The sequence below is a fragment of the Nycticebus coucang genome, chromosome 4 (genome assembly GCF_027406575.1).
Source record: "Nycticebus coucang isolate mNycCou1 chromosome 4, mNycCou1.pri, whole genome shotgun sequence".
NCBI classification, from domain to species: Eukaryota; Metazoa; Chordata; class Mammalia; order Primates; family Lorisidae; genus Nycticebus; species Nycticebus coucang.
In genome coordinates, this window is record NC_069783.1 from 8,242,638 (window position 1) to 8,268,874 (window position 26,237).

Genomic DNA, 26,237 nt, shown 5'->3' on the forward strand with positions numbered 1-26,237 from the left:
AGGAACCAACTCAGGCTAAGTTAAGGAGAAAAAGTTTACTGAAGGCTGTCTAGTGGTTCACATAATTGATGAGAAAGCTGAAACATCAGACTCAGAAAACAACAGGAGACGATGGAGACTCAGCCAAAGCCATGCCCAACAGTCTGGAAAGACAGCACCATCCGCACACTTACCACAGAACACAGCCTTCAAAATACCACAGACTGCCCATCCTATCAAAAATAAATCCTCAAATATCCTTGCATTTTTTTATCCCTTCTCTCAGGATTCTGAGTCCTAGATGGTAACATCTAGTCAGCTGAACCTAGTTCACAAGCCTGCATTCCAGCAGCCAAGAGATAGGACTCTGGCTCTGTCTCCAGCCAACAGCTATATACTGGAACTGGGAACCAGGAGTTTCCCGATGTTGAGTAGGCAAGTCTGGCTAATGTCCACTGCAGTTTCTTCTAGCATTAGGTCCCAAGCCTACTGATTTGAAAATAGGAAAATGAGAAATAACTTGAATAGCACTGTAGGGACCAAAATGTTAACAAATCAAATCCTGGCTCAGCATCCATAGCACAGTGGCTACAGTGCCAGCCACATACACTGAGGCTGGCGGGTTCGAACCCACCTGGGGCAAGCTAAACAACAATGACAACTGCAACAAAAAATAGCCGGGTGTTGTGGCGGGTGCCTGTAGTCCCAGCTACTTGGGAGGCTGAGGCAAGAGAATCGCTTAAACCTAAGAGTTTGAGGTTGCTGTGAGCCGTGACGCCACAGCATTCTACCTCGGGCAACATAGTCAGACTCTCTCAAAAAAAAAGAAAAAAAGAAAAGAAATCAAATCCTGTTCCTGGTGAAGCCTCCAACCATCTCCTAATGATCTGATTAATTTTCAAAACCATTAATCCAGTAAGGGAGACCAAAGTCAATGCAAATTTCATGAGAATCCATTTCTCAGGTATTTCTTTTTTCAAGGATAGAAATGTATGAATCTAGCTATTTCTGCTAGAAAATTCTACTCATCTTTCAGCTAACCCGAACATATTCCCAGGAAATACTTGCTGTGACTCCCAGCCCTGGATTAAGCATCCCTCTTCTTTGTCATATCCTGTTTATTACTTCCATCCGTACCTATCTCTCAGTGAACTACGTGGTTTGCCTCTTAGTAGCAATACTGAATTTAAGTATAACAGGCTAAGATAATGGTAAATGTTCTTTACTTCGATGAAACAAAATTTTTTGTTGTTGTTGTTGTTTTTTCCTGATTTTTTTTTTGTAGAGACAGAGTCTCACTTTTATGGCCCTCGGTAGAGTGCCGTGGCCTCACACGGCTCACAGCAACCTCTAACTCTTGGGCTTACGCGATTCTCTTGCCTCAGCCTCCCGAGTAGCTGGGACTACAGGCGCCCGCCACAACGCCCGGCTATTTTTTGGTTGCAGTTTGGCCGGGGCCAGGTTTGAACCCGCCACCCTCGGTATATGGGGCCAGCGCCTTATCGACTGAGCCACAGGCGCCGCCCGAAACAAAGTTTTGAAGGATGAATAGGAATTTGTAAGGCAGAAGTGAAAGGAAGGACATTGCACAAGAGTATTTATTAAGGTACTCAAGCATGATTGTTAATGTGGTGCAGGGCGAAGCACTCAATACAACCTACAAGTATTTCTTACCATAAGAAAATCTAGTAATTAGCTAAATAAAACCAAAAGTAACCAAGCGACAAATCCAAAATGGGAGACATTCTAAAGAGAACTGGCTTCTGCAACAAGACATCGCCGCCTCTCAGCAAAGCAAGATGCCTGATAAAATGCTGCTACTAGGCTCGGCGCCTGTGGCTCAAGTGGCTCAGGCGCCAGCCACATATACCGGAGCTGGCAGGTTCGAATCCAGCCGGGCCCACCAAACAACGATGGCTGCAACCATAAAATAGCCGGGCATTGTGGTGGGTGCCTGTAGTCCCAGTTACTTGGGAGGCAGAGGCAGGAAAATCGCTTGAGTCCAGGAGTTGGAGGTTGCTGTGAGCTGTGAGGCCACCGCACTCTACCCAGGGCGACAGCTTGAGGCTCTGTCTCAAAAAAAGAAATGCTGCTACTAACAAAAGTAAGGTTGGGTCATTTGAATCCTGATTCCAACAAACCACGAAAAATATATTTTTGAGACAAGTGGGGAAATTCGAGTATGAAGTAAATAACAAATAAATGAATGTGATTTTGTTAGGTGCAATGACTGCTATTATGAAAGGGAATGACAGTCTTGCTGTGTCGCCCTCGGTAGAGTGCTGTAGCATCGTAGCTCACGGCAACCTCAAACTCTTGGAGCTCAAGCAATCCTCTTGGCTTAGCCTCCCGAGTATCTGGGACTACAGGCACCCGCCATAACGCACAGCTATTTTTAGAGATGGGGTCTTGCTGTTGCTCAGGCTGGTCTCGAACCTGTGAGCTCAAGCAATCCACCTGCCTCGGCCTCCCAGAGTGCTGGGATTACAGGTGTGAGCCTCCTTGCCTGGCCGGAAATGGCATATTTCTTAAGAGACATACACTGAATTATGCAGTAGTGAGAAGACATAATGCCTGTTATTTGCTTTAAAGTATTTCAGCATAGAAAAATAAATTATTTCATAACGAATAATTAAAACAAAATTATACACAGGCATGAAACAACTAGGTACATTTAGGAGCTATCTGTTGAGCCCCTACTATGCAGTAGGCACCAGGTCCTTGTTCATTTTGTTCACCTCACCTAACATCTGTAATCAAATACTTGGTGCATGCAGGATGCATAAATCATCTCATGTAATGCTATAAAAATCCTTTAAGGCATTACCTCTATTTTACAGATTAGGGGACTTGTCCAAGGTCACATAACTATAAAGTTTAATAGAGTCAAGTTTTAAATCCAGAGCCACTTGACTTCATTTTCCTTTATAAGCACTTATAGGAAGTTGCATGACCTTGGGAATTCTCAGTAGCAGGTGGTGAAACACTCCTGGACAACATACTATTAATGTAGGGCAGCACCTGTGGCTCAGGGAGCAGGGCACCGGCCCCATATACCGAGGGTGGCGAGTTCAAACCGGGCCCAGCCAAACTGCAACAACAACAACAAAAACAAAAATAGCTGAGCATTGTGGTGGGTGCCTGTAGTCCCAGCTACTTGGGAGGCTGAAGCAAGAGAATCGCCTAAGCCCAGGAGTTGGAGGTTGCTGTGAGCTGTGATGCCACAGCACTCTACCAAGGGCAATAGAGTGAGACTCTGTCTGAAAACAAAAACAAAAACATACTATTAATGTAGTGTTTGGATCATCCTACTTCTCCCACACTTCCTCCAGACTGCGCTCTTTTCCCTTCCTAAACTCTACAATTTCTCTTTCTGGATTGCACACATTTCATTCAGTGACGGTATCTGAGTCACTACCACATGACAGACACCATGTTTGGTTCGTTTGGTGTTTTGTGGGTTCATTCTGTCTCCCCACATTATAAACCTGAGAGGTGAGAAAAGTGCTTTGATACCTGCATTATCTTTTGTTGCCAAACACAGGATTACTTCTCTCTCCTTTTTTTTTTTTTTTTTTATATTTATTTATTTATTTATTTATTGGTTGCGGTTTGGCCAGGGCCAGGTTTGAACCTACCACCCTCAGTATATGGGGCTGGCACCCTACTCACTGAACCACAGGCGCCACCCTCTCTCTCCTTTTTATTTGATCTGTCAGAAATGAAAGCGAGACTTCCAAAGATTAGCTTCAGTTATCTGTCACCCTAAAAGAAACACTTGTGGTTTGGCCTGAATTAGCTTTCTGCTGACCCCTTTTTTTTTATTAAGTATTTTGTATATAGATCATAAATACATTTGTGCCCATTTCAGTGTGTTGATTATTTGTACAAATTGGAGTGCTTACATCATACTAATCAGCATAGCTTTCATCTCATTTACCCAATTATAGCATTAGGACATCCTTTTTCTACAGTCCTAAACCTTAAAAGCAATTGAAATCTGTCAACACAGTACTAACTGCCTAAATATTATTTCTACTAGAGAGAGACTTGTTCATATGTTTTGCTTTAAATCAACCATTTAGGAACTGGAGGGACAAGTGAATAGAAATAGAGGGAATGAACCAAATACTCTTACAACATGACTATTGAGCCCCTAATTTGACTCAGACAGCCATTATCACCACTAGTCAGTTCACATGATGCCCAGACAAGTTTCTAAGTCACTTGCCCCCTGTCGGGATACATTCCCGGCTTCCTAATTCAAGCTTTCCTGACTGCACATTAATACTGAATGCTGAAGAGAAGAGAATCGCCTCTTACCTCATACTCACCTGCCAGCCAGATCCCCGGCCTCCATACCAAAAACATTTAAGTACCAATTCTTCTAACTATCCCCTTGGCATCTTGTTGATGAAGTCCGTCTGGTCAGGACTAGGCTAAAACTATTTTTCTGTCAATACAAAACAGTTAACGCGGGCAAATGACTAAGTAAAAGGGGCAGAGAATTAACATGTGAGTCCCCCGTGCTGTGCTTTGCATTATAACCTAATTAATTTCAGTTGGCAAGAAGGCCCTCTCATTCATTAGTTTCAGGTGGACACAAATTTCAATAGCATTGAGGACTCAGACCGCAAATCCTTTGATTTATATTTTAATGTTTTGTTTTTTTTTTTAAGAGACAAGGTCTCACTATGATGCTCAGGCTGGAGTATGGCACAATCATAGTACACTGCAGTGCTGAGCTCCTGACCTCAAGTGATCCACCCACTTCAGCCTCCCAAGTAACCACAAGTGTTCCACCTGGCCCTCTGACTTACTTTTACTACCCTGCTGTAAAACTCACCTGATCTTTGACTTCCATCAATCAGGTTTCCTTAAAGCAGTGGCTCTGAAAATACCAGGTCCTGATCAGCAGAATCACCTGGGAAAACTACAAATGATTTGTGGGCCCCCCACCTCAAACCTAATCAATCAAAAACTGTGTAGTTCAGCAAATCTTCCAGGTGATTCTGATGCACCCTAAATTTAAGCACTATGGCCTCGAGGTATTTCCCAGCAGTTAACTCTTAACCAAAGAGGAACAAAGACATTTCTTCTTAGCACGTGTTCTCTGGGTCCTGATTTTTCTTATTTCAAGAGAATGACCTTTCCCCACTGTATTCCATCAGATTGCTAATTAGAAGCAAAACCGTTGCTTAATAGTTTTTTTTTTAACTTTGCATTCCCAAGTTACACTGTCATTTTCTTTTTGTGTCTATGTCCTTGAAAATCTAGGGCAATAGGTCTGCTCAAAGTGTTGTTGATTTTCTTATCCACAAGACTAGTTTCACTTTATTAGAACTTTCCAGTTTCAAAATTAGGCTGTCCTGCTATTCACTTCTTTCCCACCTGAGCGTTCCACTACATATATCCCACAACCCTTTACACTTGGAAATAGGTTCACACATTAGTTTATAGGCCAGGTAGGCTGTCTACTTTTTATAGGTTAAGAACACTAAAACTTGAAGAGATGAAGGCCACAACTTTAAAGTAGTGAAATTTTAAGTTCTAGTACTTAGTACAGCCCAAACTCATAAAAGGCACTTGACAGATTTAACATATGTGAGAGTGAATCTAGAAGCCAGGTTCTCTTTGCACCTGTAGATTGCGCCATCTCTCAGGTAGTTGTTGGAAAAAAAGTCTAACTCCAAAAAGGGTTAATAATCTTGTCCCTTTTATATTCCTAGCTCCAATGTTATGATGTTATGACCAGTCTCAGGACACAGTGATCTTCAGAAATCTTTCCAGTGACTCCTACAAGGTTCTTACCAAGTTCCAGACTAGCACAAGAAGATCTCGTATCAAGGAGATGGCTGCAACATACACCCTCTTGTAAAAAAAGACCCAGCGGGCTGGTATGGAGACCTCTCAGTACCAATTCCAGATGTGTAAAAAAACCGGTAATATCAGCAGAAAATGAGAAACACAGTGTGGCCTCCTCCAAGGACCTAAGCAGATGGTGGGGAGTAGGGCCCACAAGGTGAGTGGCAGAGCTTCAAGGACACTTGTGCACAGAAAAGTGAAGGTTAACCTGAGTCTAAATAAGTGGTTTAACTCCTCTACTCTTTTGGTAGTAGAAAGAAAACAAGACTGCATTGAAAGTTAAATCTGTTGGCCTTAACAACTTCTTCTAGTTTTTTTTTTTTTTTTACTTTTTCTAGTTTTTAACATTGTTATCTAGACATCAACTGTAAGTCATCACAGAAATAATAATACATGATTTGTTTTACATAGTCAAATTTGTACTATTAAAAAATAACCATGACAGGGCATTTTTCTTTTTTTCTGAGACAGAGTCTCACTTTGTCACCCTTGGTAGTGTCATGGCATCATAGCCCACAGCAACCTCAAACTCTTGGGCTCAAGTGATTCTCTTGCCTTAGCCTCCCCAGTAGCTGGGACTACAGGCGCCCACTACAACGCCTGGCTATTTTTCTTTTTTGTTACAGTTGTCATTGTTGTTAAGCAGGCCCATGCTGGGTTTGAACCTGCCACCCCATGTATGTGGCTGGCTCCGTAACCACCGAGCTACGAGCACTGAGCCCTTTCCCTTCTATTATTTAAAAAAAAAAAAAAAAAAGCGGGCTATGACTCATTAAAGTTTTCACTACCCACTTAAAAAGCATTACTGTTTTAATCTTCCCTCAAAACATGAAAACCAAAAAACAGCACAGTAGCTAAGAGCACCAACTTGAAGCAGGACCCCCAGGTTCAAATCCTACAACCACCACTCTCTTAGCTATGAGGGCTGAGACCCACATCCTAAAACATGTCACTAAGTTCTGTGCTTCGGTTTCCCCATCCACAAATCGGAGAAACCTACTTCAAACTTTTATTATAAAATTTGAGTTGTATTTGTGAAGATGCTGGAAAATAGTGTACTATTAAGGAGTTATTGGGCAAATAATGCTGGGCAATGGTTATTTCCTTACTTCCTAAAGATTACTAGAGGGTTGATGCCTTTATTTTATTTATTGAGACAGAATCTCACCGTATCGCCCTCGGTACGGTGCCGTAGTGTCACAGCTCACAGCAACCTCAAACTCTTGGGCTCAAGCAATTCTCTTGCCACAACATCCCAAGTAGCTGGGACTACAGGCACCTGCCACAATGCCTGGCTATTTTTTCTTGCAGTTGTTATTGTTGGTTAGCTGCCGGGGCCGGGTTCGAACCCACCAAGTTTGGTGTATGTGGCTGGCGCCATCACCACTACAGGCGCTGAGCTGCTTCGTGCCTTTAAAAGAAGTGAACTTTCTAGAAAAATATGGACTAAAGCCTTCATTTTCTGAGTGGCAAAGAGAAATAAAATAATTTTCACTGACAACTCTTTTCTATTAGAGAATTACTGAGATTTGAAGTTATTTGCCTTTGATTCTTTTGTCTAGTTTCTGGCCAAATATTATTAGCTAATTGCTGGGACCTTGGGAAAGTCTGTGATCTCTTTGGACTTGTTCCTTAACTATGTTAATTCAAAATATCTTAATGTTCTTTGATCCTCAAAGGAGAAACTAAAGAGGAAGTCAAAGAAGAAAAAAACAAAAACCACCTCCAAATAAAACTGGGGGCAAGAGGAAGAAAGAAGTTATTTGCCATAGTAAGGAAGCTGAAGCACCCACTGTGCACAACTATAGCACAGAAACGAACTTGGTATGGTATTTGAATTCTAAGTCAGCTGTTTAACAAGCACGTAACTTGGGCTTGGCGCCTGTAGCTCAAGAGGCTAAGGCACCAACCATGTATACCAAAGCTGGTGGGTTCGAATCCAGCCCGGGCCTGCCAAACAACAACAACTACTACAACCAAAAAATAGCCGGGCGATGTGGCAGGAGCCTGTAGCCTCAGCTACTTAGGAGGCTGACGCAAGAGAATCGCTTAAGCCCAGGAATTTGGAAGTTGCTGGGAGCTGTGATGCCACAGCACTCTACCCAGGGTGACAGCTTGAGGCTTTGTCTTAAAAACAAACACACACATAACTTTGGGCAGATGATTTCATTTTTTTCTAATTAAATTTCTATCAGTTAAGGGTACCTGAGGGGATTAAATATGAATGTGCATATCATCAGGTACCAGAAAGAATTCAATAAATGCTAATTCCCTAAAATAAAAGAGCTAATCATTTATAGTCATGCTCAAAGTGTTATAATTTTAAACTAAAGATGGGGAGTCTCCAGCTTTTCCCCTTAGGTGTTTATTATTATATATTTTAAAGTGTTAGCTCTGAAGGTGCAGTCATTTTTTAAAAAGATGGGTCTCACACTGTTGCACAGGCTGGGATGCAATGGCCCCATCATAGCTTATTACAACCTGGAACTCGTGGGCTCAAGGAATTCTCCTGCTTCTTCCTCCCAGGTTAACTGGGGCAACAGTCACACATCCAGGCATGGCTGGCATAGCCATTTTAAATATGGTTAAGCAATAAATGCCAAGTTTGCCCCTAACTGAACTTCGTATGATTATCTTCAAATCTTCAGAACTACTTTTAAGCCCCTATTGAACAGATCAAAAAAATGTTATTGTGGTAGTTGGTTAATATTGGTGCTTAATTGTAATGTCCCCAAAATTTAACAGTAATATAGTTATGCATCACATAACATGGATACATTCTGAAAAATGCATGTCAGGCAGTTACATCATAGTGCACTTACGCAAACGAGATAGTAGTACTTATTACGTACCTATGCTATTGGTACAGCCTATTGCTCCTAGGCTACAAGTATGCACGGCATGTTACTATACTAAAAACCGCAGGCAACTGTAACACAATGGTAAGTATCTGGGTATTTAAACACAGAAAACATACAGTAAAAACATGGTTAAAATTTTATATATACACATATGTGGTGTTGACTGAATCATTATGTGGAGCCTGGCTGTACTTGAAATATATAAACTCTACTTTAGTTAAGTAACACTAATTCCAGAAAAGGCAATGCTTATTAAATACAAATCTATATGGGAAGATGATAGAGCTATATGGCAGAATAAAACACACCAAATAATTGTTTTCATCAGTTTAAAATCAAAATCTTCCTAAATCATTAAGAATGGTGAGGTTAAGCATCAGTTTTAAAATTTAATCATATGACACTTAGCTGTAATGAGAATATAATCAGACTTGTAATTTGGCAAAAATAGTCACACATCCATGCCTCTTAACAGGCATTCCAGTATTTTTGAATGACTGGCTCAACTCCTTAGAAAAGTCCATTTTGGCTGAGTATGATGGCTATACCTATTAATTCCAGCACCTTGGGTGGCTCACTTAAGACCAGGAATTCAAGACTATCCAGGGTGTGCTATGAACATAGTTGAGACCCCGTCTCTACAAAAGAAAAAAAAAAGAAAAAACCAAAATATTCGGAAAAATAAAATAGCAATCCCTTTTAAAGTAAGTGACCAGATGCATCTTACAAGGGTACATGTGAAACTTAGTAAATGTAGAATATAAACGTCTTAACACAGTAACTAAGAAAATGCCAGGAAGGCTATGTTAACCAGTGTGATGAAAATGTGTCCAACAGTCTATAAAACCAGTGTATGGTGCCCCATGATCACATTAATGTACACAGCTAGGATTTAATAATAAAAAATAAATAAAGTGACCAGAATTCTCATCTTCTCAAATGTTTACTCTTCACTTATAACTTTGACACATCTTTAAATGGTCTACCTAACAATTTTCATTACTTTAAAAAATAGCTTCTACTGGTAAGTATTTAATCTATAGACATGAATGTAGTCTACTAACCCTGTCAAAAGGAAATTTACCGATATTCTTTGCAAACCTAAGATCAACAAATATAGCTGAATGCACAATGTTAAAATAGAAACCTCTAGGCTTCTATTTTTGATATTAGAATGTAATGCAAAAACATTCATATTAAAGCCTAAAGGAAAAACTGATGAAGTTCTTCACATTACAAAATAGACACAACTTTTGAAAGTTACTTCAGAAAGTAACTTTTAAAAGTAAGAGAAAGCTCAAATATAGCTTTAAATCTTCCCTTCACTCCAGTATTTTACTTATGCTTTACCCAGAGGAAAGGTGTCCTCTCCCCTACTTTCAGCAGTGTTTTATAAATATCCAGTGGGTCAAAACCATAGGCTGGGCCTGTTTTTAAAGATGCAGAGTTCTCCTAAAACAAGGTGACAGTTTGGGACAAAATGCTGAGAGTTATCTTTTTTTTTTTTTTTGAGACAGTCTCACTTTATCACCCTTAGTAGAATGCTGTGGCATCATAGCTCACAGCATCCTCCAACTCCTGGGCTTAGGCGATTCTCTTGCTTCAGCCTCCTGAGTAGCTAGCTGGGACTATAGGCACCCGCCACAATGCCCAGCTATTTTTTTGTTGCAGTTTGGCCGGGGCTGGGTTTGAATCCGCCACCCTTGGTATATGGGGCCAGCGCCCTACCCACTGAGCCACAGGCACCGCCCAAGTTATCTGTTTAAAAAAAATTGGGGGGCCAGGTGCAGAGGCTCAAGAAGGTAATCATAGCACTCTGAAAGGGTGAAGTGGGAGGATCGCCGGAGCTCAGGAGTTTGAGACTCACATCTCTACTAAAAAAACAGAAAAATTAGCCAGGTCTTGTGGTGGACACATATAGTCCCAGCTACTCATGAGGCTGAGGCAGGAGGACTGCTGGAGCTCAAGAGTTTGAGTTTGCAGTGAGTAGCACGGCACTCTACCCAAGACGATAGAGTAAGCCTCTGTCTTAGAAAAAGAAAAAAATATTTTGGCTAACTCATAATTGTTTATTTTAGTGCTTACAATTTTGCTATTCAGACATGGTAATTTTTTCTCTAATTCACAATGTTTTTCCTAACTTTACTAAAATTTTTAATTTAAAAATTAATCAGGTTAAATTTTCATCTTTAGTGGTTAGGTGTGTTAAATGTATTTTCAATTTAACGGTGTTTTCAGCTTATGATGGGTGTATTGTGATGTAACCCCATCCTAAGTCAAGAAGCATCTATATCTGAAAACTAAAGTAATGTACTCTTGAACGCTTACATTTCTCTTGAACATCACTGAAGCACAATTCTAACACCAGCCAAGGTACTCACAATCACATGATTAGCTTTGCTGGTTTTAAAATGTCCACTTTATTCCATATAACACTTAACCAGATATCATTTACAACTGAGGAAGAGATGGCCCATGAGATTGATTAAACACTCTTAAGAAATGTAGTCCAATTTAATACATTTCCAGGCATCCCTAGACAAGTATATCACAATGCAGAAATATGGGTATCACTACTACATTTTACATAAGATAAAAGGAAAGTATCAAGAAACTTCAGAAATAGTAAATTCACCTGTCCCTTAAAATATGGGTATGCAATTGTTACAAAGCCATAGTAAATGGTTTATAAAATGTAATTTTATTTTATGTTACTCTGCTGTTACATAGGGCATAACATTTTCACAAGGCTTTTCTGGGACTACAGTCAATGATTAGCAACACACAATAGTGGTCCAACTCTCTAAGTAACAATCACTAGACAAACTGGACACCCTCTTACATGTGTACAAATCTGCATGGAAAAGTACTAAAGTTTTAGACTTGGACTCATGTACTTTATTTCCCCTTTCTAGTTTATTAAGAAATGACATGCACTTTAATTTGCCAAAAGCAATGCTTGTATTCTGGCAGCAACATGCTACTTCTATTACATAGTAAAGTGAATACCAGAACTACAAAGGCAGGAGGTGTAAAAGTGAATTTTTATTGGGAAGGGAAGTTGTCAACTTAACAGCAGCAAATGAAGAGTGAAGAAGGAAACTCCCTGTTGTCACAGATATACATGACATCCTTAATATATATTATAGGAGGCATTTCAATTTGTGACTCCTAGACCAGAAATGTCAAGTGCTTTTCCATTTAATCTAATACTTCTGAATTCTAACTAAAAAGGAATATGTTAAGAGCATGGAAAAATTGCTTACTGAAAGGAAATTCCCAAAGAGTTAGGAAGGGAATGAAGAAAATAAGAAGTTATGTAGAACACACTTTAAATTGTAATTAACTACATTTTCATATCTTCACAGTAATACAAAACACAGTCACCTGCAGAACTGGTTCAGATTACTTAAATACCAGATACATTTTTAGTCCTCTACATAAGTGTTTGGAAGTTACTTATGTTTATATGCAATGAAGCTATTAATACTTTTCTACAGCAGTAACTGCACACCAGGAAGGCCAAGACAAACACAAATCAAGGAATGGAGCTTTCCCAAAGCTGCAGTGTGAAAAGACTATAAACAGTTGATTCCATACACATGAATGGGTTTCTTTGCTATAGGAAATCCAAGTGGAATAAGGAATGGAGATGTGTAAAAAGGGTTCTTGAAGGGAAGAAGGATGACACCCTGTAGGAATTTAGTTTTCAGCCCCTTCTGCTGCATCACATTCTTCTCCTGCACTGTCTGATGTCCATAGCTAGAAAAAAAGAATCGCACCGCATTACTATTCCTAGATTAGACAATTACATCAAGCCTACTGTTTTATCAAAATGTAATTCTGAGAGCAGTAAATTCCTGAAACAAGAGAGATGCTGACTAAGACTGGAAAGTTTTCTCTCTCAAATCCCCAAATACCATCACCCTTCCCAGTTTATCCTTGCCGACTTTTCATTACACACTTTTAAAATGACAAACAAAACACACCTTGGAGTATGTTTTCACAGCTTACTTTTTATTTAAAAAGCACTGTAATTTCAGAATAAAAAAGGGTACCTTCTTAGAATATAATGCTTTCTCCATTCTCAGCAGCTAATTGCCCTTCTTGAAAGCATTACTATGATAATAATTTACTAAATTAATAAGGCCAACAACTTTTACAGGGAAGGGAAAACCACGGTCATGGCAACAATTTCCACGTTATGTGAAGGACTAACATAAAAAAGCAGCAGATTTATTTTGTGTTGCTCTAAGAATTGAAGGGACATGGGTGGTGGAAGCTATACGGAAGCAATGTGTGTGTATGTGTGCATATAAAGAGGATTCTTAAATTCGGTAGAATATTAAAATTACCATAATTGATCTCCAAGGATCTAATTTTAAGATGGGAAGATCAAGTGCAGAAAGGGTATTTATTGATTATAATCAGTCCATAGACACATTTCATTAAACACCAGACACCACTTAACTGCAAATTTTAGAAAAGTCAGCATCTTATACGATCTATAAGTTATTAAGATACAAAAACAAATAAAATGGAAAAACTCCACAAGCCCCTGAAGAACTATCTCCATAAGACAGAAAACAAAATAAGACCAGTTACAAGATAGTTACTTCCAGGGTATAACTGGGAAGAAGTGTAACCACCCAGTTTGCTCTTTTCTTGAACTTGCTTTGTGCTGATTATCTTCTACTGTCCCCTCACAACTCAAGGATCTTTCACTGCTAGAAAGCCAGTTGTTTTCATTTCCTTTCCAGTGGATATGTAACGTCCCTGTTCAGCAAAGTTGAAGAGATACGATGCTAATATAAAAAGAAAAAATCCTATCTAGCAAAAGATAAAGCACCAAACTATGAGGCTAGAAAGACTACATATTAAAAGATGTATTCCCATCTTTTACATTCTGTTAAGTCTAAGACTTTACCTATCAAATTTACTTAACCTATAAAAAAAATGCTAAAGCAAAGCTCAAGCAGTGCTTTTTCTAAATTACTTCCTAATCAACACCTACCCAAGAAGTAGCGAGAAAAAGAAAAGGAAAAACAGAACAGAGATCTTGGCTCAGACGCAGAAGTGGAATACATTTAGGTACCACCTCACTCCGTATCAAATGCTTGGAGAACACACACAATTCACAAAGTAAACTTTTGTTAGAACAAAGTACTTTGAGCAATTTTAAGAAAGCCCAGATACCTACCTAGTCCTTAACCTGCTATAGTTAACATGCTCAAATTAAAAAAAAAAAAATACTAAAACTTCAAAAGCTCTCTATATTAACGTTATTTTTCAACATCTTCATTCCAATGAAATATATCATGTTAATATTCTGAGTTCTTACAATCTTAGTACCTTCTCAGGGAGTATTCAACTGGCAATAAAACCTGTCTTCAAAATAGTGATTGTTCTATACAAAATACTAAGAAGTACTCAATACTTTTACTTAAGTATTTATATATTCATTTTTTTCTTTTTTTTTCTGAGACAGAGTCTCAAGCTGTTGCCCTGGGTAGAGTGCCGTGATGTCATAGTTCACAGCAACCTCCAACTTGGGCTCAAGTAATCCTCTTGGCTCAATTTTTCTATTTTTAGTAGAGAAGGGGGTCTCACTTTTGCTCAGGCTGGTCTCAAACTCTTGATCTCAAGCAATCCATCGGCCTCGGCCTCCCAGAGTGCTAGGATTATAGGCATGAGCCACCACTCCAGGCCTATGTATTCATTTTCTAAGAAACTATAGCTCTTCAATAACTGCCCTAAAAGATAAGAACCCCTAAATAAAATAGAAATACTTTTGTTCCTAAAAAGGAAAATAATGAACAACTCACTGTTAGGTTGTCCCTAAGCAACTGCATGATGAGGGTGCTGTCTTTGTATGAGTCTTCATTCAGTGTATCGAGTTCTGCAATGGCCTCATCAAAAGCCTGATGAATATTAATAGACATGGTAAACAATATTTGCATCAACAGAATCTAGTTAATCTATAATTACAAACCACGTTCACAAAACAGGTGAATATCTACCTTATGTTCTACTATCAATTAACAACAAACTCAAAACAAACAACTAACTCAACAGAACCTTCCCTCAGACTCTCAGTTTAAGAACTTAGGACCTGGGCGGCGCCTGTGGCTCAAGGGGTAGGGTGCCGGTCCCATATGCCGGAGGTGGCAGGTTCAAACCCAGCCCCGGCCAAAAACTAAAAAAAAAAAAAAAAAAAAAAAAAAACAACAACAACAAAAAAAGAACTTAGGACCTCAGGTGGTGCCTGTGGTTCAATGAGCAGGGCACCAGCCCCATATCCGAGGGTGGCAGGTTCCAACCCGGCCCTGGCCAAACTGCAACAAAAAATAGCCGGGTGTTGTGGCGGGCACCTGTAGTCCCAGCTACTCAGGAGGCTGAGGCAAGAGAATCACCTAAGCCCAAGAGCTGGAGTTTGCTGTAAGCTGTGATGCTACAGCACTCTACTAGGGGTGACAAAGTCAGACTATCTCTAAAAAAAATAATAATAAATTAAAGAAAAAAGAACTTAGGAACTCACATTTAAAGTTATATGTACTTAAGTAAATAAGCATTTGTTGGTCCTTTCATAGGACACACAGCACAGAAGCAATGCTTAATATACTTACCAATAAGGACTAGTATTTCTTTGTAAAAGCTCCTTCCATTTTGAGATACTTTGAGGAATGTATATAATGCAACTATTCTAGTGATTAAAAACCAGCAGGCATTACTTTCTAATCTTTTGTTTCCTTCTTAAAAGTTATTTATACTTTTATTACTCTGCCCAACATGCTTTTTAGACTGATACTAATATAATCATAGTGAGGGAAAAGTAAATGCGAAAGGTAGGGGTTGGTAGTCACAATGGCTTAAAAAAAGAAAAAAAGGGGGGGCTCAGGCTCATAGCTCAGTGGGTAGGGCCCTGGCCACACACATGGGGCTGGCAGGTTTGAACTTAACCCCAGGCCTGCTAAAACAACAATGACAACTACAACAAAAAAACAGCCAGGCATTGTGGTGGATGCCTGTAGTCCCCCTACTTGGGGAGGCTGAGGCAAGGGAATCACTTAAGCTCAAGAAGTTTGAGGTTGGTATGAGCTGTGATGCCACGGCACTCTACCCAGGGCGACATAATGAGACTCTGTCTCAATAAATAAATAGATAATACAATAAATATGGTAGAAATTATCACTGGGTTTCCAAGTAAAATAATTATACATTAACATACTCAGTATCTCAAATAACCTTAACCAAAGAAGAGTATTTTCTTCACACACTTCTTACCGTTTTAGCCAGCGTACAGGCAAGCTCTGGGTTATTAAGGATCTCGTAGTAAAATACAGAAAAGTTAAGAGCCAGCCCCAGGCGGATTGGGTGTGTGGGTTGCATCTCTTTCTTGCTTATATCAAATGCCTCTTGGTAAGCTCCTTGGGAATTATCTATCGTTTCTGTGAAGGGGAAAGAAAAAAGCATGATACTGAAAATATCCGTCCAGCATACAGAACATTCATGACTTTTAGCACGTGCTACTAGTTCTCAGTAAAACCAGATTATTCTCTGTAGCCACTTCTAAAACCACAGTAGCAAACCAAAGACATCATCTTATACTGGGTATTCAAAACCTAGCTTAGAGAGCAGCTCCTGTGGCTCAGTGAGTAGGGTGCTGACCCCATATACCGAGGGTGGTGGGTTCAAACCCGGCCCCAGCCAAACTGCAACACAACAAAGTAGCCGGGCGTTGTGGCGGGCACCTGTAGTGCCAGCTACTCGGGAGGCTGAGGCAAGAGAATTGCCTAAGCCCAAGAACTGGAGGTTGCTGTGAGCTGTGACGCCACAGCACTCCACTGAAGGCGACAAAGTGAGACTGTCTCTAAAAAAAAAAAAAAAAAACTAGCTTAGAATGTTGTTTACTTATAATCAGCTTAAAAAGCGTGAGTTATCAGCTTTTTCCATCTCCAGGGCTAAAACTATTTCCTCTTTCCTATCTTTTAATTCCGTTACTTGGAAATATAAAAATTAAAAATAATTTGAATGGAACACCTTTCCCTAAACAATGAAAATACTTTGCAAAATCATCACCGTCAAAATCTCTATTTTTCTTTTCCATTTTATTTTTAATTTAATTTTTTTTTGGGGGGGGTAAAATCTCACTTGGTTACTCAAGTTACAGTACCATAGTGTCCTCATAGCTCACTGCAACCTGGGCTCAAGTGATCCTCCTGCCTCAGCCTCCTCAGTAGTTGAGACTATAGGTAATATGTGTGCCCCCATACACAGCTGAATTTTCTATTTTTTTGTAGAGTCGAGTCTTACTATTTCTCAGGTTATTCTCAAACTCCTGGGCTTGGCCTCCCAAGTGCTGGGATTAACAGGTGTGAGCCATTGCATCCAATCAAAATCTCTTTTCTGACTTATTACTTGTAAAAACAATACTGATCTTTCGTATGTGAGAGGCAACATAAAAGTGCCAATCTGTACATAAGACAAAATGTTTTGACAAGTATTTCATTACTGGCCTAATAAAAAATGTCACACACACATACCCTAAAAAAAATGTTAAGTATTACCAACATTAATTTGATCATACTCATGTTTTGAAAGGGTAATTTTTTGTATGAGGCCACTGGCCTATTACAGTTTAAGAAATACTGAACTTAACTGAAACTAAGCTATTCCTTTGTGTACGTTCTCCTTCCACCGAAATGGCTTACTTACTGATCTAATTCTGACTGGTACAGCCTTCAGGGAATAAGCTCTTTCTGCCTGGCACATAGGAAGCACTGCAACAGTAGTAATAAAGTGCCTCCACTCTCAAGCTATAGATACAGCCTGTTATAAATCCCAGAGTATCAGAATGTATGAGGTCAGACAAGTAAGTTCACAAATTCGTCCTAGAAAAAGTGCTATATATCTCATTTCTGAGTATCATTACAGTCACCTTCGAAGTGCTCTCCTTTCCCTATACACCAATACCAGCACCTAGTTTACTCTTCAAAGCACTTTTCCTAGGACAAGTTTGCAAACTTAACTGTCAGACCGTATATACGGGACAATGTATATAACCTGAAGGTGCCAATGAGCCTAAAGGGGTTAAATCAGATTAAAGCCAGGCTATGTCCCAATTTCCCAAAGACACTCCTCAGACTTGCTGACACTTAAATACTCAGTTCTGTGCCAATATTTTAACATCTAATTCTGCTTTTCTTTATGGCAACAGAAATTAATGTATCAGTAACAGTATGTAAGCTTTGTATACAGATTTTGTTACAGAAAGTTTCTCAAGATACAAGCTCTCTTTACATCTTTAATTACACTGATATTTAGGATGATAAAAGCATCTCATTTTCAGTCAGTAACTTAGTAAATGGTCACACTAACTATTTTGGGGGGTATGCAATACAAATAGTATTTGTATGGGACAAAAATAGCAGGGCGTTGTGGCGGGCACCTGTAGTCCCAGCTACTCGGAAGGCTGAGGCAAGAGGATCACCTAAGCCCAAGAGCTGGAGTTTGCTATGAGCTGTGACGCTACGGCACTCTACCAAGAGCAACAAAAATACTAAATTAAAATAAATTAAAAAAAAAAAAGAACTTAGGAACTTACATTTAAAGTTGTACATACTTAAGTAAATAAGCATTTGTTGGTTCTTTCATAGGACACACAGCACAGAAGCAATGCTTAATATACTTACCAGTAAGGACTAGTATTTCTTTGTAAAAGCTCCTACCATTTTGAAATACTCTGAGGAATGTATATAATGCAGCTATTCTAGTATGTATTTTTTTTATGTTTTGAATTCAGCTTCTAACTAAGCCAGGAGGCCAGACCGCAGGGCTCGTCAGCGCTGCTTCTTGCAGACTTCTGTGACTGAGACACATGGTCATCTCCATCTGTTCTAGTGTATTACTATTATCATCATCTATTATTTTGTTAGTCCAAAAATAAGGACTAACAAAATAATAGATGATAATAATAGTTATTTGTTAGTCCAAAAATAAGGACTAACAAAATAATAAACTGAATGGAAAAATAAGAAATTAAATGATACTTCTACCTAGGACTCGATAAATTTGGTAGCAATTACATACACAATATTTAATGGAATATATATTATACTCAGCTACCCCAGAGACTTGAGATCACTGCCAATGAATTTATTTTCACTTTTTAACAATCAAGGTAGACATTTTTTTTTTTTTTGGAGACAGAGCCTCAAGCTGTCGCCCTGGGTAGAGTACCATGGCAACACAGCTCACAGCAACCTCCAAATCCTGGGCTCAAGCGATTCTCCTGCCTCCGCCTCCCAAGTAGCTGGGACTACAGGTACCCGCCACAATGCCTGGCTATTTTTTGGTTGCAACCATCATTGTTGTTTGGCGGGCCTGGGCTGGATTTGAACCTGCCAGCTAAGGTGTATGTGGCTGGCACCTTAGCCGCTTGAGCCACAGTCACCGAACCCAAGGTAGACAATTTTTGATGACCCTTTTCCCCATATCCATGTTTTCTCTGGTAGTTCAAGGAAAAAAATAGATATTCAATATTCAAATCTATTTTTGACTATTACTTTATTTATTTATTTGTAGAGACAGAGTTTCACTTTATCGCCCTTGGTAGAGTGCCGTGGCGTCACACTTTTACTTTATTAATCAACAGTTCCCGTGTATTCAGCCTTTTTAGAGTAACAACCTAACCATGGGGGTCATTCAAATTTACTGTGAAGTTAGAACAATTATACATTAACAATAACATACTCAATCTCATCTCCCCTCTTCAGAAATCTGGTTACATGTAATCAGCAGTGAATACTATGACCCTAAAGTAGGTAGTAATGAATTGATAGGACAAACAGAAAAGTGCACAACATCTTGTTTCTATGTTCTACATGTAATTTCCAGTTAAATCTTAAGTTTTGTTTCCCAAGAACATGTACACTTTACTGAATACCACTGTAGACAGATGTAAGAGTATAAACTGCAGTTATAAAGGGGTGGAATCCAGGGGAAAGGGCCAACAGCGAATGGTAGAGCACAGAGACGCTATTACTGGCCTTCAAGATCTTTTATTATCTGAGAAAATGCTTAGCAGGTTATCACCAAGCTAGAGGTGAAAATCTCATGATGAGTGTAATGGTCACAAGGATGCCAAGGACCAGGGCACATTCAGGCACTTGGCCATGGAGGCGTAAGCCTATTTCTTGGTCAAATCGTCCACCATCTTCTTGTCTATAGATGTCTTCATAGAATGGGCAAATGCTACAAAGCCCAGACAGCATCAGTTTCTGAACAGCATGCTAAACAGGAACCAGAAGACATGATCAAGCACAGCTATCTAGCTGCAGGCCTGGATCACAGTGGATGTCAAGGAAGCAGAGCTAAGGGGTGTCCTGAGCACAACCAACTCATGCTCCTCCTTGCGTATCTCATAGTTTAGAGGGAGGCTAGTAGGCAGCAACAGTGAAGAAGGTTTCAAAATGTGGTTCACAGTGCTAAGGAGACCAGCAGTGGGTCTGAAAGCTGGGATTCTGTTCCTAGCCATCTTAAGATTTGGAGCATGGTGATACTAAAAGCTACGTCAAATACAGACTTAGGAAGTATATGCAAAAATCTCTGGAGCTAAAAAATGTTGCTCAAGCAGAATTCTAAAGCATAAAAAATTAAGTCTGTTTTGGGCAGCCCCTGTGGCTCAAAGGAGTAGGGCACCAGCCCCATATGCTGGAGGTGGCGGGTTCAAGCCCAGCCCCAGCCAAAAACTGCAAAAAAAAAAAAAAAAAAATTAAGTCTGTTTTAATAGAACCATGTCAGATTATAACTACAGTTCATGTATGAGTTTAATTTGTTTTATAGGGTATATGATTTAAATTCATGACTACATTTTTATTTTTGAAAACATATGGTAATCTTCATTTTCTTGATATAGATTCCACAATTCTTTTAAGTTACCAAAGAGCCTGAAGACTACATATAGATTACTGTCAGGGTCCAATTATCCCCACTTCTTTCCTATGCTTTAGCTTTACCTATATATCAAATTTACTCACGTTTTCGATCATCACCACATGCAACTTCAGCGAGGTATCGGAAGTAATCTCCCTTCATTTTCAGATAGAAGACCTTACTCTCTGGATTAGTTGCATTGGCTATTAAATATTTATCCAACAATTCCTGAAATAAATAAGATAAAACATTAGGCACTAGTAAAAGCTATTTAAACACAGACAGGAACTATCATTATGATATACTTCTGCCTATCATGTATTTGAATCATTAACTACTACAGTAATACTATACCTACCAGCTTAGATGTGAAGCATATTCTTAGACCAGGAGTGAGACTGTTGCCCCTAGTTACCCTAGCAGGCCCATAGTTTTTAATGGAAAGCCAGATAAAACCTAACAAAGCCATTAGAAAGAGCCTGTTCACACCTCCGTTCATTCAATAAACATTTACTGATACTTGCTAGGTGCCAGGTATTTGACTATAATGTATATAGAGAAGACATATGATAACGTCCTTGCCCTCAAGAAGCTCACAGTTTGTAAATACACCATTAACTAAGCACTAAGACATTGTGAATAAGGTGATATGAAAGCACACAGAGGGATATGGCCTCTGGTTAGACAGGCTTCCTGGGGAAGGGATATTTGAAGTGTTAAGAAGAAACAGTAGAAAGGCAGCAGGCAGAGAACAGGCATGTAGAATCATTTCAGGAGGGAAAACAAAATGTTTCAGACATCAAGTATGAGAACAGTACAACCATGGATGGCCTAGCAGTGCTGCTCAGAGCCCTCACATACAAGTATCCATCCAAAACAAGGTTAAGTTCAGGAATTGAGAGCAAGAGGCTTAGAAACTTACATAGCAACCTGATGAAGTAATTTTATGTCTACTGAATCCAATTATTTTTAAAAATAGAGTATTTAAGTATGTCTTTTATCCCTGATTTCATACAAAGAAATTTTTCACTTTAGAGGGACAAAGTATACTTGGGAGTATAAAAGTCACAAAAGACAAGTATGATAAATATCTTTGTAAACTATCAATTTCGCTTGCTAATTAACTGTAAAATCTTTTTGCATTAAAAAGTATTACAAAGTAGAATGAAATTCTCATAAAAAATTCAAGATAATACCTACCTCAATGGAAATAAAATCCATATACAGATGTCAAAGCCTAGAACAGTGTCACATGTTAAGTGCTCAGTAAATGTTAGCTATTGTCAGCCAGCTCCTCTGCCTAGATGCACATTTTGAGAAGCACTGCTCTAGGCAAAGTAAAACTAGCAAGAACAGAGAAAACCATATTTACATTTTGGAAAAATAGCCAGATACTTAATCTGTTAACATTATATAAAAATACCAAGCATGATACAAAATTGGGGAGTTTAGGGAATGACCCTGTAAGACTGTTTCAAATTCACATAATTACTGAAGAAAAAGAAAGCTGTTTACAAATCTAAAATAACCTAATTAAAATGGCCTAAACACAATGCAATCACTTTGTCCATAAGTTATTTTTAAATACATAAACAAGAAAAATGTTAAATCTTCAAAAAGTTTTAAAGGTTAAAAAAATAAATAAATAAAATAAAATTAGTGTAAAATTACTTAACAAAGTCCCAGAAATTTACACATTATAAAAGGGGCAAATATCAAAATTGTGACTTGAAATGGAAAGTTGCTGAGCTGGGAGTATGGCAGCAGAGGTTACTACAGCCAGGCCCAAACGAGTGCTGCTGCAGCTCTTAACTACAAAGAGGACTAAAGGGCCAGATTTTAAGAATTTTTTCCGTTTAACATCAGCAATATAATTTTTCCCCTCTACTATTATTTTTATATGTCACACACGACTTTTGATTTTAAAAAAATTATGAACTGAATTTAGGGGTCCAGAAGGGAGGCAATAATGGGATAGCCACAAAAGAGTTCTAGATCTCAAACTGACTCAGTCATTGGTATCTTTAAGTAAGAATAGATTCTGAGAATTATCAATAGCAAACACAATATTTATATGAAGAGAAATGGGTCCTCTGCCTGTACCCATACCAAGGAACTTTTCTTTCCCCCCCAAGTGAATCAGTGTTTACAATGAAATCGCAGAGGATCTCCTGAAAAAGTGCCACTTCTGGTGAAGATGTTATTTACAGTCATAAATAATGCTAAAAATGTACCTTTAAGATCTAGCACTCTAATTAAATGTGATAGAAGTGTGGGAGCAGAGGCTGAGAAGTCTGATGAGAACGAGGGCTTGGGGTGAGGATTAGAGAGCAATTTCTATTCTAGCATGAATCCCTCCTGCCAGACGTGGGGTGCTCACAAGGATTCAGAAAGCTGCTAAACAGCTACTGCATTAGTTACAACACAGCCACTTATGAGCAAACTGTTAACTTTTCCTTTCTAAAATTATTAACTTTGACTACTAGTTTGCTTACAGCCATTACGTACGATTTACAGTGTTGGGCTTTTATAAAGTGACTTGGGCATTACTTCCATCCTGGAGTTTCAGCCAGGTATCATGGTTCTTTGTCAGATGCCACTAGCTCTCTGTGAAGGAAACAACAGGTACAGAATAATTCTGTCTTTTCACATACTATCAGTAGTAGAGATGTATATTTTAGCCCAATTAAAAGACACAATGGATACTGCTTCATCTCTTACCAAATTGATCATGCCTTATCTAGTATTATCAATACCAGACATCATTATTAATACCAGGTAGAATATGGGATATAAATAATAGCCTGCTTATACAATTTAATTTATAAGAATTAAAATAAGAATTTAAAAATTATTTTTAAAAACTCAACACAGGTCAGAAACAAACAAACAAAACCCCCAGACATGTAGCTCCCTAAAAATCTTCCCAAATAAGAATACTGGTAAGAAGTCAGGAGGGAGAACAGAAATAAGTCTTAACATTTATATATTTAAAAGTTTTCACTAATCTCTTCTCTTCATTACTCTTATCCATTAACCAGAACCTCCCCCTTGTAAATTCTTCAACCCCAGCAAATGGTATGATCTGAGGAGGGTTGGAGGACTAAGGCTGGGGCTCCTCCTAGTGCTGACAGGGCTACTTGACTAAAGGGTAGAATGCAAGCAGCAGAATGTTCTTTTTTGAGTATCTGAAAGGACTGTAGAGAGGTCAATATACTACTCAACAATTACAAGATGGACTAGTAATTCAAGGCACAAGCTCAAGCGGCTAAGGCGCCAGCCACATACACCAGAGCTGGTGGGTTCGAATCCAGCCTGGGCCTACCCAACAACGACAATTACAACCAAAAAATAACCGGGCATTGCGGTGGGCACCTATAGTCCCAGCCACTTGGGAGGCTGAGGCAAGAGAATCACTTAAGCCCAGGAGTTGGAAGTTGCTGTGAGCTGTGATGCCATAGTGCTCTACCCAGGGCGACGGCTTGAGGCTCTGTCTCAAAAAAAAAAAAAAGAAACAAACAAACAAATAAACAAGGAAAGCCAAAGAAAGAAGTTATTATAAAGGTTGCCTTTAAGATGCTAATGGACCTCACAATAAGTTTAATCACAGAAAAATAGGTTGAGAATAATAAAGACTATACTACAAAAGTTATAAAGGACTATTTAAGAAATGAACTTGTCAAGAAATAATATTAATGCAAATTTATGATAATAACTATTTCTCCTGTACTCCAACCCCATGTTCTCAACAAAAAGGAATAGGAAGAATTAGAAAACCCAAATACTATCTTTCAAGGGTTAACTATTTTTTTGCTTGTAACAAGCCTATTACTTCAACAGCTTTTCCACAATAATTCATTTGGTTTCAGTGGCAATGTTCTATAGCACTCAAACTAATCTTTTTATCATAAATTCATGTATAAGTGAGTTCTGTTTAACAGACAAAATAAGCTGCTCATCTCTCATTATGTAGCTTATTCTTTATATATACAGAATTGATAGGAGATTAGATAATCGATGAAAAGTCCAAAAATATAAGCAAAATAATCAACTGGATACAAAATAAATGCTCTGTGGATTTTCAATTTCCTATCGGTTTACTGACATTAATACACTATTTTTTAAATTTTTTCATTAAAAAATTTCTATTGTTGGGCGGCGCCTGTGGCTCAGTCGGTAAGGCACCAGCCCCATATACCGAGGGTGGCGGGTTCAAACCTGGCCCCGGCTGAACTGCAACCAAAAAATAGCTGGGCGTTGTGGCGGGCGCCTGTAGTCCCAGCTACTAGGGAGGCTGAGGCAAGAGAATCGCTTAAGCCCAGGAGTTGGAGGTTGCTGTGAGCTGTGTTTTGCCATGGCACTCTACAGAGGGCCATAAAGTGAGACTCTGTCTCTACAAAAAAAAAAAAAAATTTCTATTGTTATCATTCCAAAGAGGCTATAAAAATAACCTGTAAATTCTATCAAAAAATAATAACTTATAAAAACACTTAAAAATCTCTTTAAAATCCTAGACTGATAATCTTCTACGATTTTCAAGTGAGAATGTTAGATTTTACATTTAGAATACACTTAGAATTTCTGAATAATTTTAATTTTAATAGAAATTTACTAGAAGAAATGAGAACAGCAAACCTTAAAGATTTTCTATTTAGGGTGGCACCCGTAGCTCAGTGGGTAGGGTGCCAGCCACATACACCAAGCCTGGAGGGTTCGAACCAGGCCCAGGCCAGCTAAAGCAACAATAACAACTTCAAAAAAAAAAAAAAATAATGATAAAAGCCAGGTGTTGTGGTAGGCACCTATAACCCCAGCGTCTGGGGAGGCTGAGGGAAGAGAATTGCTTAAGCCCAAGAGGTGAGGTTGCTGTGAGCTGTGACTCCACAGCACTCTACCAAGGGTGACATATTGACGCTGTCTCAAAAAAAAAAAAAAAAAAAAAAGATTTTCTATTTCACCCCAATTAAGCTTTTAAAAGCTACACATTTCTAGATGAGCACAGCTCACCAAGGAACTTGACGTTGTCACTAACAATGAGGCTGACCTGCAAGGCAGAGAGATCTTATGCTAGACATGCTGGGCCCTTCAAGGAAACTGATCAAAGTGGTCTTCTCTTATTTTTTCCCTTATGTTTATAATAAAAGTACAAATGGGGCGGCGCCTGTGGCTCAGTGAGTAGGGCGCAGGCCCCATATACAGAGGGTGGTGGGTTCAAACCCGGCCCCAGCCAAACTGTAACCAAAAAATAGCTGGGGGTTGTGGCGGGCGCCTGTAGTCCCAGCTACTCAGGAGGCTGAGGCAGGAGAATCACCTAAGCCCAAGAGCTGGAGGTTGCTGTGAGCTGTGACACCAGAGCTCTTTACTGAGAGCGACAAAGTGAGACTCTGTCTCTAAATAAATAAATAGTACAAATGGTAAAAGATGTAAACTGCACAAAAGGATCTAAAATAACAAGTGAATTTCCTTTTCTCCCATAACACAGCAAATCTAGTATTGTCAAAATCCTTAAAAATTTTTTTTTTTTTTTTTTTTTTTGTAGAGACGGAGTCTCACTTTATGGCCCTCGGTAGAGTGCCGTGGCCTCACACAGCTCACAGC

At 39.0% G+C, this 26,237-nt stretch overlaps 1 protein-coding gene across 1 annotated transcript in view; it reads right to left on the bottom strand.

Annotated features, from left to right (window-relative positions):
• Positions 1-11,108: 11,108 nt before the first annotated feature.
• Positions 11,109-26,237, bottom strand: part of YWHAQ (tyrosine 3-monooxygenase/tryptophan 5-monooxygenase activation protein theta) — a 47,284-nt gene continuing 32,155 nt past the window's right edge. Inside the window, exons 3-6 of the mRNA XM_053587867.1 lie at positions 20,744-20,867; positions 15,990-16,153; positions 14,531-14,626; positions 11,109-12,467 (exon numbers count right to left, since the gene is read on the bottom strand). Of these exons, the coding sequence (XP_053443842.1) occupies positions 12,408-12,467; positions 14,531-14,626; positions 15,990-16,153; positions 20,744-20,867 (444 nt within the window). The 3' untranslated portion in view covers positions 11,109-12,407. The remainder of the gene's footprint in view (positions 12,468-14,530; positions 14,627-15,989; positions 16,154-20,743; positions 20,868-26,237) is intronic.